This window comes from Vigna umbellata, chromosome 1 (assembly GCF_029865625.1).
Source record: "Vigna umbellata cultivar VRB3 chromosome 1, Vumbellata_1.0, whole genome shotgun sequence".
Lineage (NCBI taxonomy): Eukaryota > Viridiplantae > Streptophyta > Magnoliopsida > Fabales > Fabaceae > Vigna > Vigna umbellata.
Genome location: NC_142165.1, coordinates 56,589,751 through 56,605,257, shown reverse-complemented (window position 1 = coordinate 56,605,257; position 15,507 = coordinate 56,589,751). Strand labels below are relative to the sequence as shown.

At 32.7% G+C, this 15,507-nt stretch overlaps 2 protein-coding genes across 2 annotated transcripts; one reads left to right on the top strand and one right to left on the bottom strand.

Moving 5' to 3' along the window:
• Positions 1 to 1,374: 1,374 nt before the first annotated feature.
• On the top strand, positions 1,375 to 1,707 carry LOC124822836 (putative WRKY transcription factor 7). The gene has a single exon (XM_047294908.2). It carries the CDS (start codon positions 1,375 to 1,377, stop codon positions 1,705 to 1,707), a length of 333 nt encoding a protein of 110 aa, XP_047150864.2.
• Positions 1,708 to 10,052: 8,345 nt separating this feature from the next.
• On the bottom strand, positions 10,053 to 15,102 carry LOC124839393 (beta-xylosidase/alpha-L-arabinofuranosidase 2). The gene is made up of 7 exons (XM_047315207.2): positions 14,369 to 15,102; positions 13,141 to 13,428; positions 12,856 to 13,025; positions 12,387 to 12,484; positions 11,894 to 12,244; positions 11,025 to 11,435; positions 10,053 to 10,782 (listed from the first exon to the last, which is right to left on the bottom strand). The coding sequence occupies exons 1-7, from the start codon at positions 14,792 to 14,794 to the stop codon at positions 10,211 to 10,213; spliced, it is 2,316 nt and encodes a 771-aa protein (XP_047171163.2). The 5' UTR covers positions 14,795 to 15,102; the 3' UTR covers positions 10,053 to 10,210.
• Positions 15,103 to 15,507: the final 405 nt, after the last annotated feature.

The window sequence follows — 15,507 nt, the reverse complement described above, 5'->3', positions numbered from 1 at the left end:
ATGTTAAAATATGTCATATTATAGTTACTCTTAAATTTAATCACAACCAAACAAATCATTTTCTTATACTACATTTATCAAATTATACACCTTCTCTTCGTTATCATTTTATTACAAATAAATAAAAAAAGTTAATACTTTCTTTAACATTTTTAATTTTAATATTTATTTTCAACCTGTCTAATTATTTTATTTGTTTCCGTCTCATTAAAAAGAAGCGTGAAATAGTTGGATAACAAAAAAATATCAAGTTTTTGAATAGTTTAATCAAACTTTATTTAGTTAAAACATTTTAATTGTCATATTCTTATTTTCTTTGTATTATTTTTAACAACAAATATTTCAAAAGGAAAGTAATTTTCTTGCCAATAAAATAATAGCAAAGTAGAAGTAGTTTAATGAATGATTGCATGCAATGATATCATTGCCACCAAAATTTGATTGAAAAATTTATTTTTAATACACATATTAGACAAAAACAAGTTGGTGATTTTAGACTATGATTGATTGTAATTAAAGAAGGTGAAGTAGCTAGGTTTGAGGTTATTATTTTATTAGCATTACTATAGGAAGCTCCACCTTGTGGTGGAGGTTTGTGCAATTTCTAGGTCTTCCAACTAACAACATTGATTAATCATATTTTACTACTATTAACAAGGAAATCCAATAACTAATTATTAGTGTGAAACATATTTTATATAACTACACTTATTTGTCACTATCTTCGAAAAAAAAGGAAGTTCTAGGATTGATTTTAATTGTTTTCTTTTTCTTCATTAACAAGCTTTTTTTTCTCCTATAACTTTTTTTTTAAAGTTGAAGTGTTTCATTACATCACCAAAGTATCGTGAAATTTATTAATAAGTTTAAGCTTAACTTAATCATGGATAACAATTTTTTTAAGTATGTACTTAAGATTTGTGACCATGTATATGTAAAAGATTTTGATAAAAGTGTACACCACTTCATTAATTTCTACTTTTTGTATATATATTCCTATTTATTATTTTATTATAATCCAAAAGATCTTGATTAAAATATCTTATTAAATGCAAATAAAAGGCTTGATCAGTTTTAAAATTAGGCTTAATAAGTTCTAATTTTTTTTTGTTCAAAATGATCCTAATTTTTTTAAAATGTTCAATGTAGTTTTAAAGATCGTAATTTCTATTTAATTTAGTCATTTATGCAAACACCGTTTAAATCGTTAACGGTCAAATATCTAGTTGTGCAATCAGTGAATGATATGCCATTTAACTGCCGGCATGGACACTTTAAGGCATAGTGAGATAATTTTTTATTTATTTTTGGAAGTGATTTAGAAGAGCCCATGTGCCTCCACCACCTCCTTCTGAACCCAGATTCTACAGCACAATGCTGCTACAACAGATCTCGCCGCCCACTGAACACCCTTTCATCCCAAAAAATGGTCCGATTGAGATAAATGACTCTTCCAATACCATCATCTTCTCTTATTCTAATTCCTTCATCTCCTCCCTCACCGGCGACACCAACACCAAACTGCCCTCTTCCTCGTCGCCTGTGACTGTAATGCCTTTTCAGATCACGAATCTCTCTCAGGTCTCCTCCTCTGAAAAGCCTCATATTTCTTCGTCTTTGTTGAAGAGGAAGTGCAACTCTGATAATTTGGGTTCTGCCAAGTGTGGCAGTTCATCTAGTCGATGCCATTGCTCAAAGAAGAGGTAGATATATGTACACTCTCACTTATTTTTATCCTAAAAATTAGTTTGAAAAAAGAAATTGTTTGGGAAGAAGATTGCTTAACCTCCAACGCCACTATGACCTTCACAGAAGAAAAGTAAAAACCCTATAATTTGAGAATCCACCCTCATAAAAGTATGAGTTTCATTAAATAAATGACATGTCATTCAGAATCCACCTCGTATATCCACGTCACCAGTTAAATGATATGTCATTCATTAAATAAATGACATGTCATTCAGAATCCACCTCGTATATCCACGTCACCAGTTAAATGATATGTCATTCATTGATTGCACAGCTGGATATTTGGTCATTAACGATTTAAACAGTGTTTGCAAAAAGAACTAAATTGAACAAAAATTACAATCTTTAGGACTATATTGAACATTTAAAAAAATTAGAATTATTTCGAACGAAACTGACAAAAATAACACCTAATATTAAGCCTTAAAATTACTACTCAAAAATTGGTTAGTCAAACTTTATAAATAAGAAACAACTCGCTAATATATCCAAATAATACCATTTCCTTAATTTCACTTAAATAAGGATATTGCAATATAATTAAAATATAATATTGGACAAAAAGTAGTATAACTTATTAATTTCAATAAAATTTAATTTTCTATGCATAACAACTTTATACTAACATACTATAAATGTACGAATTTCGGGTGAAAAAATAAAATCTTTTTCTGTAAATATGTTTATAATTTCACCATATTGTCTTGGAATTTTTTTAAAAAAAAATTTCAGTTTTTTTTTGGTTTCCTGCGAATTTTCTTACAATTAAAATATTTAAAATATATATGAAATAAAAACATTAAAAATCGTGGAAATTATGTATAATTAAAATTTATACTTTATAATTTACAATTTTTTTGTTATTCTTTAATGGGAAGCAGACTCAAGATTAATCCCGTTTAAAACATTAAGCAATAGATTACATAGAAATAAATCTAGATATAATTCATACAAACGTATGAGTTTAAATTCAAAAAAGTGAGATTTTTATGTAAAAAATGAAATCAATTTTGATTCTTGCAAGAAGAAAACAAAGAAGCTTTATATATATATATATATATATATATATATATATATATATATATATATATATATATATATATATATATATATATATATATATATATGGGTTTGCTAACGCGCGTACGCCTGTTTTTCAGTTGGTACATTTTAACAATGTGTACCGGGTTTTAGTAGACAAAAATATCCTTATATATCATGGATTCTAAGTTTTAAGGTTAAGGGTATTTTAATAATTTTCATTTTCAAAACTAAAAAAAAAAAAAAAGAAACCCGCCAAACCCTTACTCACCTATCTCATTCCTCTCAACCCTTCATCTTTCCTGTTTCTCACTCCAATTTTTTCTCTGTCATCCCTAGCTCCAATTGAAAAAATCAGAAACACTTGCCGTTAAATAATCTTACAAAAAAATGATTTTATAATGAGTTTTCATCTTATAATTTTTGTCTTATCTAATTTTATCCAATTTTCACAAGCAGAATTGGTAATTGACCTGAAAAAAAAAATCAGAAATACTCGGTGTTAAACAATTTCTTACAAAAAATTGATTTTATAATGAGTTTTTATTTTATAATTTTTGTCTTATCTAATTTTATCTAATTTTCACAAGCATAATGACAATCAAAGGAATTGGTAATTGGCCTGGAAAAAAAATCAAAATCACTCAGTTGTTAAACAATTTCTTACAAAAAATGACTTTATAATGAGTTTTCCTTTTATAATTTTTGTCGTATATAATTTTATTTAATTTTCACAAGCATAATGACATCCAAAAGAATTGGTAATTGGCCTGAAAGGTTTTTTTAGAGATGATGATTCAACATATGCAGATGATGAAATTAAAGAGGTCAGTGAAGATGGTGAAATTGAAGAGATCTTGAGTGAACCTTTACCTGAAGGTGAATATGTCAATGACTCAACTCTTTACAAAGACAAATTTTTTAAAGACAAGTGTTTCTGATTTTTTCAATTGGGGCTACAATAGAATGACAGAGAAAAGGTTGGAGTGAGAGAAATGAAAGAGAAAGGATGGAGAGGAATGAAAGAGGTGAGTAAGGGTTTGGGGGTTTCTTTTTTTTTTTTTTAAGTTTTGAAAATGGAAATTATTAAAATACCCTTAACCTTAAAACTTAGAATCCATGATATATAAGGGTATTTTTGTCTACTAAAACCCGGTACACATTGCTAAAATGTACCAACTGAAAAACAGACTTACGCGCGTTAGCAAACCCCATATATATATATATATATATATATATATATATATATATATATATATATATATATATATATATATATATATATATATATATATATATATATATTATTCTAAGTGTTAGGAATGTGTTAAGGAGGGTCCATGGCAATAAAGGAATTGTGGTGGGTTAGGTCATAATTAGGTAGTTTATCCGGCGTTTTCTCCCTGCACCCCATATTAACATAAAAAAAAATTTATAATATCCTCTTCGTCATATTATGATACTTCTGTCACTCCTGTAAAATAAATGTTCTGAAACATATTTAATTTGTTCCAGTTTCATAAATTTTGTTCTAAAAATCATGTTTCAGAAAAAAGTTTACTTTAAAAATTCGTTTCGAAAAATGATTTTAGAAAATATCATACGCATTTTGAAAAGTTTATTCCAAAAACTTCATTTTATAAAACTCGTTCTAAAATATAAAACTTATTCCAAAAATCCTATTTCAGAAACAATATTCTAAAATATTCAGAAAATTTATTCCAAAACAGAACAAGTAATCTGAGATAATCTTTAGGAAGCATAAAATTGTTATTTTAAAAATAATGAAGATATAGGAAGATTTTTTTCTTCCGGTTTTTGTTATTTGGTGGGCTTCAACTTATATCTTATTTGAATTTAGAAAAACAAGCATCAACATTTCACTTGTTAATGGAGAATTGTTATTTAAATTGTAGGTATATACTTTATATTACTAATATAATTTAGGTTTAATAGCCTCTTTTGTCCTTAATTGTGTTCGTTTGTGTTAATTTGGTCTTTGGTTTTAAAAAAGTGTCTATTTGGTTCTGACTTAGTAAATTTTGTGTCAACGTTATCCCTTCCGTTAAAAAATACTAACGGTGTTAATAAATTGATGATATGGCAGTATAAATTGGTAACGTGTTAATTTTAAGTTGTCTGCGTGATGACGTGGTAAGCAATGAAAGGTTGAGGTGGATTTTACAGATTAGGTTTTAGAATTTGGGGGAAAATTGAGTTTGGGCACAAGGCGCCGAGGTTTTGCTTGTGCTCCTGCAATATCTTCTCCACAGAGGACCATGCAGCCGCTGCCATCGCCTGCGACAGCACCTTGATTGGGGCCCCGACGGGGTCCTGATCTCATCATCGACGACGGTGGGTGATTTGCTGGAAGCTTGCACACGGAGGCACATGTGCTGATTTCATTTGGAGAAGAACGGTGCATTTCATTTCGGGCTTTGAAGCGCACACGCTGGATGCCTTGGAAGAAGTTGCGCACACGGTGATTGGCTTTTAAAAGAGAGAGTGCTGATTTCATTAAAGAAGGGTAGTATGGTGACAGGGGCAGCAACATGTCCAACAGGTTTGGAGGAAGCAGTGAAGAGGTGCTGATTCATTTTTTTTCTTAGAGAATGAACATCCAACGTGTGCACGGGAATGTGGAGCAGAGGTAGAAGCGGTGATTTTAATTTGAAAGTAGCACGCTGAATTCATTGGTGAGGAAGGGCACACTGACACTTCAGGAGCGATGGACGGTGACGACAACACACCATTTTTCTGGGTTTTTCTAGGTCTTAATCGCGAAGAAGAAGATGACGTTGTTGGTGGTGATTTGGGTTGCGCGAGATTGATGATGAAGGGTAGGTTCGAACCTGGTTGTGCGATTTTCGGCACAGTGATGACGACGATGCATGGTGGTGACGATGTGGTGGTTGCAGGTTATTTGCGACATTGACGGTGTGGATGGTGGCAACACAGTTGGATAGGGTTTGGACTTCACTGTTGCAGCACGACAAGGTGGTGGTGGCAGATAGGGTTTGGCTGACGGTGGAGGAATTAGGGTTTCTGTTGTTTGGGGAAGGCAAAACTGACGTGACAAGAAAAAATAGGTAGCCCAAAGATTAAAAAAATTTGAAAAGAAACTGCCATATTATCAATTCATTAACACCGTTAGTGTTTTTTTAACGGAAGGGATAACATTGACACAAAATTTACTAAGTCAGGACTAAGTAGACACTTTTTTAAAACCAATGACCAAATTGACACAACCGAGCATAACTGGGGACAAAAGAGACTATTAAGCCTATAATTTATTAACAGTTTATTAAATTGTAGGTATATACTCTGATAATTTAGAAAATGGTTAAAATTAGAAAAAACATTATAAAATAAATTTTTGAAACAAATTCATTTTATAAAGAGCCCATATTTTTCTAAAACTTTTCTCTAGCTCTCTTCTTTCTCAAAAATTTTAACTCCATCATTCATTTATTTTTTTCTTCAAAATTCAAGCATATCATTATGTTCCTAGTGTCAAGAACAATGTTTTTTCAATTTTTCAAATAGAATAAGTTCATTTTTTGTCATGTTCCTGAATTAGATTTCAATCTTGATGCAGGCGATAATTTTCTTTTTGCATATAATCTTAGGAAGTTCTCTCGTTTTTCTTGTTCTGTTGTGATTCTAAAAATGTGCTTAGATAATTAATCTAAGCTCTTTTTGTATTTTAGAGCATCTTGTCGGACATAAAAATTAGGTATAACTTTAAGCTAAACACTCCATAAAAGGTAAGGGAAGCTAGTCTTGTTTTCTTGATTATGATGACTATTGATAGGTGTAAATTTTGAATTTATTTGATTATATGATGTCTTGGACAAGTTGTTGGAATGATCTCACTGAAATTGATATGGATAAAGTTATGCTTGAATTAGCTTTATTATATATGTGTATGTATAATTATTTTTGTTTGAAATTTGGGAAATGGAGTATTTTGGTTTGGACAATTGGGTTTTGTTGGTACGTTTAAAAGCTGATTTGGTATCAAAATTTTACTTTGAACAGAAGCAAGAGTACCCATTAAAGCCAAATTGAATAAGTTGAAATACTCATTGTTTTGGTTTTTCCTACGGTGGCGTTGGGCGAGGACACAAGGCAGTAGTATAGAAAATCAAATCAAAGAGCTCTAGAGACTAAGGCTCCTGACACAATGTTTGCATCGTTGGGGGCTCACTTCACAATGAGCTCCAAAGGTCCTTAGTGTCGTGTGTTGCTTAGTCTCTGATGGGTGTTCATCTTGCAGTGAGCTTAAAGAGTCCTTGGCATTGTTGAGTGCCCTACCTATTTCATCGAATGCTGCTTTTTGCTATGTTTTTCTTTATGTTTTGTTGTTTTCATATAATTTTACTACTTGTCTTAGTACATGATTTAAAATGAAGATGTATATGATTGGAATGATAAGGTATTCATAAAGATGGAATTCTATCATGTTTTATTTCATTGTAGGGTGTATTGATAATAACTGGAGAGTTGAGATTATCCTGACTCTAGTAGTAATTTGAATCAAATTATAATGACTAGTTGTGAGAGTCGAGAGAAGTCCATATCTAGAGTGTTGGTAATAGTCGCACTTAGAAGAGATACTGAATTTACTTTGTCATGCTTAGTACATCAGGGAAACTGCCCGTACACATTATAGTTATAGCTCTTATGATGCAAGAGTGTTAGATCATAGACAGGTCCTGAATCTCATAACACTACTTAATACACTAGTCCTTCGAAAGTCGGGTTTGTAGTTATTAATGTATGTTTGTGCTTGATGAACCTTGGTATGATGTTTGATATAATTGTGTGGTATGTAATTATATTCAAGTTTTTAAAATATTATCTTTTTATTTAAAACTTATGATTTTTAAATCATCTCTAGCTTACTTTATTTGTTCGTATGTTGGTGTTATAATTGAATGAGCTTTATTAGATATGTGTATGTATAATTGTTTTTGTTTGAAATTTAGGGATAATTGGGTTATTTGGTATCAAGATTTTACTTTGAACAGAAGTAAGAGTATCAATTAAAGCCAAATTGAATAAGCTAAAATACTTATTGTTTTGGTTTTTCATGTGGTGGTGTTGGGCGAAGACACTAGTATATAAAATCAAAATCAAAGAGCTCTAGAGACTAGGGTGCCTGACGCTATGTTTGCACCATTAGGGGCTCACTTCATAGTGAGCTTCAAAGGTCCTTAGTGTCGGGTGCTACTTAGTTTCTACTAAACACTTATCTTCCATTGAGCTCCAAGGGTCTTTGGCACCATTGAGTTCATTCATGTTTCATCAGAAGCTCCTTTCTACAGTGTGTTTTCTTTTATGTTTTGTTGTTTTCATGTGATTTTACTACCTGTCTTGGTACACTTATTTAAAATGAAGATGCATATGATTGGAATGATAAGGTAGTTATTCATAAAGAAGGAATTCTATCATGTTTTGTTTCATTGTGGGAGTGTATTGATGATGAATGTAGAGGTGAGATTATCTTGATTCTAGTAGTAATTTGAGTCAAATAAATGACAATGACAAGTTGTGAGAGTCGAAGAAGGTTTGTATCTAGAGTGTTGCAATAGTAACACTTAGAAGAGATACTGAATTTATTCTATCATGCTTAGTGGATTGGGAAAGCTACCCGTACACATTATAGTTATAGCTCTTGTGATGTAGAAGTGCTAGAACATAGGCATGTGTCAAATCTCATAACACTACTCAATACATTAGTCCTTCAGAAGTTGGGTTTGTAGTTATTAATGTATGTATGTGCTTGATAAAGCTTGGTGGTATGTTTGATGGTATGATTGTATGGTATCTATTATATTCAAATTTTAGAATATTATATTTTTATTTAAAACTTATAATTTTTAAATCATCTCTAACTTATCCTTTTTATTCTTGTGTGTTGGTGTTATTTACTTGTAATGACTGTAAATTTCATGAAAATAAATTATAACGTCGGATATGAAAAGAAGTAGCATTGAGTCTTTAAAGGTTGTTAAATCTCGAAACAAGTTTAAGATTTTCATATCTATACTAAATGATATTAAGCACGAGTCATTTATATTAGTTTTTTTTTAATGTTTAAGTTTTTGTTACTAAAAGAAGATTATATTTAATATTATGATTTATACTCTGTGAATTATAATTTAATATAATCATCTAAATTACACTAATTGTGTAATTTGGAATGTAATTATTTTTGGATGTTACACTTTATATCACTAATAATATTTAGTAACAAATTTTACATATTAATTTTAGTAATATTCTTTTATTAGAAACACAACATTTTTAAAATGTTCCTGAATCTTTACAATAACATGTTTCAATAAATAAATAACATTATAAGAATGCTGTTAACTAATTTTTTCAATAGAAAACAACATTTTATAAGTGTTACTAAATTTTCTTAATATTATTTTAATGTTATAAAAATATTACTAATATAAATATTTTGTAACATTTACCAAATATTACTACCTTATGTACTTTAAAATAAAATATTTTGTAATAAATTACATAAATATCATTTTGTTTAATGGACCATAATTGTGTCTAATAATTTTGATTTCCACCATAACCTAAACTAAAAATATAGAAAATAAAACTTTTCAAAGAATATGCATACATTTTGACAAGATAGTTGTTTAATATGTATAAGAAAACTAATAAGTAAAAGTAAAAGACTATCTTATAAACTAATGAAAAGCTTCCTACCAAGGAAGATATGTATGTGAAACTTCTTTAGTATTGATTTCAAGCATAAAGTATGTAAACTTTGAAAGTTATTGCATAAGTTGAATCTTGGTTTTTAAAATTGGATAATGCTTTGAAACATTCTGGATTTATACAATCTCCTCCCATCATTCATTCTATACCATACAACGTAAAAACTTGCATCTTGTGTGTTTGAATGCATCGTTGATCTTGTGATTTTGGAGAACCACAGTGCTGCCATAAAAGCTTTCAAGATATATTTGAATGCAGGTTTTCATATGTAAATCTAGGAGAGCTAAAATATTTTGTTGTGTTAAAGCTGATATATGTTGTATATCATACTTGAACAGTGGAATCGAGGTGATCCATGAGGCTGGCAAATTAAGGAGGAGAAACTCATTTTATGTGATTTACAAGAACATCAAGAAATGGAATCCATGTTTCTTCCTAGTGATTGAAGATCTTCTGAAAGATGGTTTAACTTAAATAGTGTAAAGATATTGTCATACTAACAAACATCACAGTGCCTTAAAAGCATTTCAAATTTTTATATTTGAACGAGAAGAAATAAGAGAATTTGCTACAATTACCTCAACTTATTTCTTGTCCCCTTTAATTTTTTTTCCAAAAATCAGGGAGGAAAAAAAGAAAGGATCGAGTGCTGAAGATTTGAAGGTTTGTTTCAAATCATCACACTCAAAGGATGCTTCAAATTTCCCACATGAAGCATATGCTGTCCTAAGGCAACTTTTCTGTTGCCAAGTTCATCAACTATACTCAAATCTTTACAAACATCTACTTTGAACCTAATCAGTGCTTCTGATTTTCCCATCAAGTGAACTTTCTCAAAACCCAGCAAGTGTTTCTGAGGTGCATTGTGCACTGCAGGGGGAGTAGAGAACAAAAACACTGTATGACCACTGCTCAGATTCCCCTTGTTCTTCACCCTAAGGTTAATATCAATGAACAAGTCCTGACAAAATTCACCATCAACATCAAGTGACTTGCATTCTGAGGAACGGCACACATGATCCTCAGCTAGGGGAACAGACACCATCTGAGGGACTTTAACTAACTTATGCACAATACTGGAGTAGCTTAATCCATCTCCAAATGAGAAAACAGTTTCCCCTTTATAGAATCTGTATGTTCTACCAGGGTAACCTGTGGCAGGATCTGGCCTCATGTTCATGTTGGTCATTGGCACTTTCTCTACATATGATTGTGGATACCATGTCATAGGTAGTCTACCACCTGAATCAGACAACCATAAGCATCCATGAGTTTCAAACTTCTGCCATCATTAGAATGAAAATTGTGTGCTATGAGAAGAGATTGTAGGGATGAAACACAACAACTCTTTTGGATAAACTTGTCTAACCAACTTAAAAAAAGGAAAAATACATAAGAAAATAAAGTGTATTAAGCATCTCTAATAGCTAAAGAGTTTAACCAAGGGATAAGTTTATCCAAAGTGGCCTTTTTGAATGACTTACTTGGATTATGAAACCCAAAGATCACATCAGCTATGGCAGCTCCACCAGCTTCTCCAGGGTAGCCAACCCACATGATGCTTGTGATTTTGTCATTGGTTTTGGCAAAGGACACATCCATGCCTCCTCCAGACATTATGACAAGAATCACAGGTCCCTTGGATGCCTTTGCCACTTCAGTAACCAGAAGTTGCTGCTGTCCTGGAAGAAGAATGCTGGTTCTGTCTAAACTTTCTGCCTCTATTTGTAAACTTGCACCAGCTACAATTACTGTGGCATCTGCAGAGGCTGCAATCTTTTTGGCATCATCTAGTACTGGATTCGGGCACCGCGCATCAAGACACCCAGCAGCATAGCTTGTAGGAACTAAAGCTGTTAGGCCTTGCAAGGGTGATGTATACTTGCATGGGATGCCTGCAAAATTTTAGGCACTTGTTAACTGTGATCTTAAGCTGAAAGGGAAGATAGCAAGTCTTCAACTTCTGACATCAAACAATGTGAAGAGAGTAAAGTTTAGTCTGAAAAAGTATTATGGAACACCAATCATTTAATAACATCAATTTAGTTTCAATAAACTTTAACTTAGACTATTTTCAACTAAAAAACTGTTATTCAAGAACCAAAGTGATGTAATAACAATCTTTCCAAAACCAAAGTGCGTTTCAACTAATTTAAGTCTGTGAGGTGGATGAGCATTTGTTCTTTTCCAAAACTCTTCCAGCTTACTTTTTTTCCATCTATGAGACTTGAATGTGGATAAGTATAATACTTGATAAATGACTAAATTTGGCCTGTTTCCCATGTTTATATGATCATGGGTGAGTGGCATGCATGTTGCACAAGCAAATTATAAGAGGTAGAAATTTTGATACCTTCATAGTTTCCAATCATGACCCGAGTAGCATTAGCATTGGGTCCAATAACTGCCAATGATTTAATGGCTTTGGCATTGAGAGGCAATGATCCTGGATTGTTTTTAAGCAACACAATCCCTTGCCTTGCAGCTTCACGGGCAAGTTCCCGGTTTGCTGGAGTGCAGACATCTTTTGGACCTAGATTTCCATAAGGTTGCTTGCTTGGATTACCATCAAAGAATCCAAGACGCATCAATGTGGCAAAGTTGTTGGAGACAGCGTTATTAATGGATGCTTCATCTATAAGCCCTTGCTTTACAGCACCTTCTGTATATTGGCCAAGATATCTTCCACAGTTCAAGTCCAACCCTGTTAATCAAAATTTGTATATAGCAGAGATAAGTAAAAGTATTTCTTATGTAAATTGAAAGAAGACACTCAAGAATTTCAACGTCTAGTAAAAAACAATGACATGATATTTCAAAGATATGTGATTATGTAGCCTTTTTACCAGCCAGAATGGATTTGGCTGCTGCTTCTTCAGGTGTCTTGGTGTAATGCTGATCTTTGTAAAGCACTTCTACCGAGTCACAGTCAGAAACTATATATCTGCATGGGCCATTATATTCGTATCATTCTCAACACAACAACAACGATGGTAAATAAACATCATTATACACTCCCTCTGGCTCATTTTTGTTGGTGGTTTAAGGTGAAGTACACATCACAAGAAAGCAAAATGATTATACCATTTCCATGATAAAGTAAAATGATCAAACCAAAATATGTTAAAGAATCACACTCATTTACAATGATACATCTACTGTACATTTATCTCTTTGGGTACTATTGGAAAATTTAATAAATACTCTGTCAATGTTCAAAGTGAGAAATAATTTGAGAATATAAGTATTTCAGAAATGAAAACAAAATGGAAGGAAGAGGGTAAGATACTAAGATTTAGAAAGACTGAAAAGTACCCATTTAGTTTCCATTCGCCCCGGATAACACCCTTAAGGAGGTCAGGGTCTGCACAAGTTGGCTTTCCATTAACCTTATTGTAGGAACACATCACACTGGCCACATTGCCATCAATCACACAGCTCTTGAATGGTGGTTGGAATGTGTCCTCCAAATCTTGCTTTGTCACCTAAAAAATCAACAAGCAAGACACAAAAAAGCATGAAAATGATTCTGTGCATTCCCACCAATCCACCCTTAAGAACTTGTGCATGAGTTTTAGATCAATGGTAGATTATCATTACCACAGCATTGAAGGTGTAACGCTGAATTCCTTTCCAGTTATCAACATCATAGGCTGTATAATGTTTGCAACAAGCAGCAACCTTGAGCCTGTTGGGGTCCCCACCATCAGTTTGTTGAAGACCTTTGACATACCCTGCTGCATATTTGCTTGTGAGCACAGGGTCTTCCCCTGGTGTTTCCAGGCCTCTTCCCCATCTTGGATCTCTGAATATGTTTATGTTTGGTGACCAATATGTCAAACCAGCCAACCCTACATTGTTCATTGCTCTGGCTTCGGTTGAAACCACCTGCAATCAAATAGCCATTTACTTCATACTTGAGAGACTTTTTTGTACTACAGTGCTTCATATTTTCAAACATCATCAACTCTACGTTTTTAGTTCAACTTTAAAGTACCATCTGAAATTGAGTGCGTGTTTCATTTTAAAACTTTGTCACCGATAATCACTTTAAATAAAGAACTCTCTTTTATATAAATTCGTTTCAGAACCTCATAATTCTGCAGATTCCCTCTAAGAACTCATCTGCATTTTCGTTTGATTTTGTTATTATTCAGTCACAAAAACTTGTATCCTAAGTATTTCCAGCCAGAAGCATTAAACAACAACGCCCTCAACTATCCCACCTGCTGTTCTTAGCCAAAAATCAATAGTTTCAACCTCATTGTGTAAGAGAATAAAAGGGCTACTACAAGGCTAATTTTGTTTTTTCTGTTTAGAGAAAGATGTAATTCTTTAAAGTGCTTTTGGTAAAATCCAATTCAATAGGAGAATACGACAAAAAATTTAATGAAAATCACATGACTTTTGTCCGTATTTGTTTTCTAAAATGATTTAGGACATTGAAAATGCTGTTTGACACTTAGTGAAAAAGATAAAAATAAGTAAACATGGTAAGTGATACGATGTAATCAGAAAACAGAGATAAAGAGAAGTGAAGGTTGTGCTAATTAAGTGTTTGAAAACATTGGATGTTACTTTTCTATTGTGCCTTCATTGAATCAATATCAAACTGCATTGTGAATGCAATGGCGAAATATTCAAATAGAATCAACAAGCATCGATGTACACGTTTACTAGAATCATCAAACCTGTAATATAAAAATTCCAACCAAACACTCTGAGAGAGAAAGAAAGAACTACTGACTCAAACCTCAAACAAACAGCATTTGCCAAACAGTGAAGAAGGGAAAGCTACAAGAGAAAAAAGTAGCAAGAGAAGCCTCACCCTTCCAATGGTTTCAAACAAGGAAGTGTTGAAAGAAGCTGCTGTGAGAATAGGCATGGGAAAACTGGTTGCACCAGGAATCACGTTGGAGAAGCGCGTCCCTGGACCAACGTTGGACACTCCATGAAGTGCTTCTGACCACCATTCATACTTGGGAATCCCAAGCCTACTCACATCCACTGCAGCATTCACCAGGTTCCCTATTTTCTCTTGCAATGTCAACCTCCCCACAAGGTCTGCCACCCTCTCTTTCACCCCCAAAGACTTGTCACAGAACGCATACCCCCCCAAAGCAGGGTTCTTCTCAACATCACAAGCAAAGATAGCAGATGTCTGCCCCCAAACACCACCGCAACTCAACAACAACAACAACGTTGTCACAAAGAAACACAGCAAAACAAATACTTTGTTTCCAGCACAGGCCATTGTTGTGGTCTTGAAGAAAGAGTGTGTCTTACTTTAACAATCTTTGTTGCTATAAATGAATGTGGTTGGATATAGTATTGTGTTGTGTCTAGTATACTACCATATCATATACATGAATCATTCATGCATGCTATTATAAAAATGTTGTTGTATTTTAGTGGCCCGTGATGTGGAAGAAGGAGTGACCTATTAAATGGGGTTGCTTTTTGGCAGAGACAAAAACAATGAACCAAGGAATCTCCTCAGCAAGACATGGAGCTGAAACTAGTCCGTGAAAAACCTTTTTCTACCTTTCAGAGGTAGCGGGTGTTCTTTGTTTGGAAGCTCCACTTGCATCCTACATATAACATGGGAAATCCCACCGAATCTCCACACAGTATTCCTCAGTTTAATCTTAACAAAACCTTACACAGATAAGGGATTAGAGCAAATAACTCTTTGTAAAAGTTAAGGATGAAAAGTTAACACACTTTTTGTGGCAAGAAACTGTCATTTATTTATGGCTGTCCATCTTCTTTGAATATACAAAATTATTATGAACAATAAATTTCTCCATTTCATTGTTTAATGTAACAGACTACTTTATAGTTCAAATGAAAATGATTGGTTAAATTAAATCACTGATCTGGAGTGATATTATACCAGTTGATCCTGATGGAGATAGTAGTACCTTACTTTAGAGTATGTTAGGATAAAAAAGGAATTTTGAGAGT

Coding starts and splice junctions, on each gene's coding strand:
- LOC124822836 (XM_047294908.2), top strand. CDS start 1,375: ATGCTGCTACAACAGATCTCGCCGCCCACTGAACACCCTTTCATCCCA.
- LOC124839393 (XM_047315207.2), bottom strand. CDS start 14,794: ATGGCCTGTGCTGGAAACAAAGTATTTGTTTTGCTGTGTTTCTTTGTG. Junction 12,245..12,386: donor AGCCAAATCCATTCTGGCTG/GTAAAAAGGCTA, acceptor TTTGATTAACAG/GGTTGGACTTGAACTGTGGA. Junction 11,436..11,893: donor CATGATTGGAAACTATGAAG/GTATCAAAATTT, acceptor AAAATTTTGCAG/GCATCCCATGCAAGTATACA.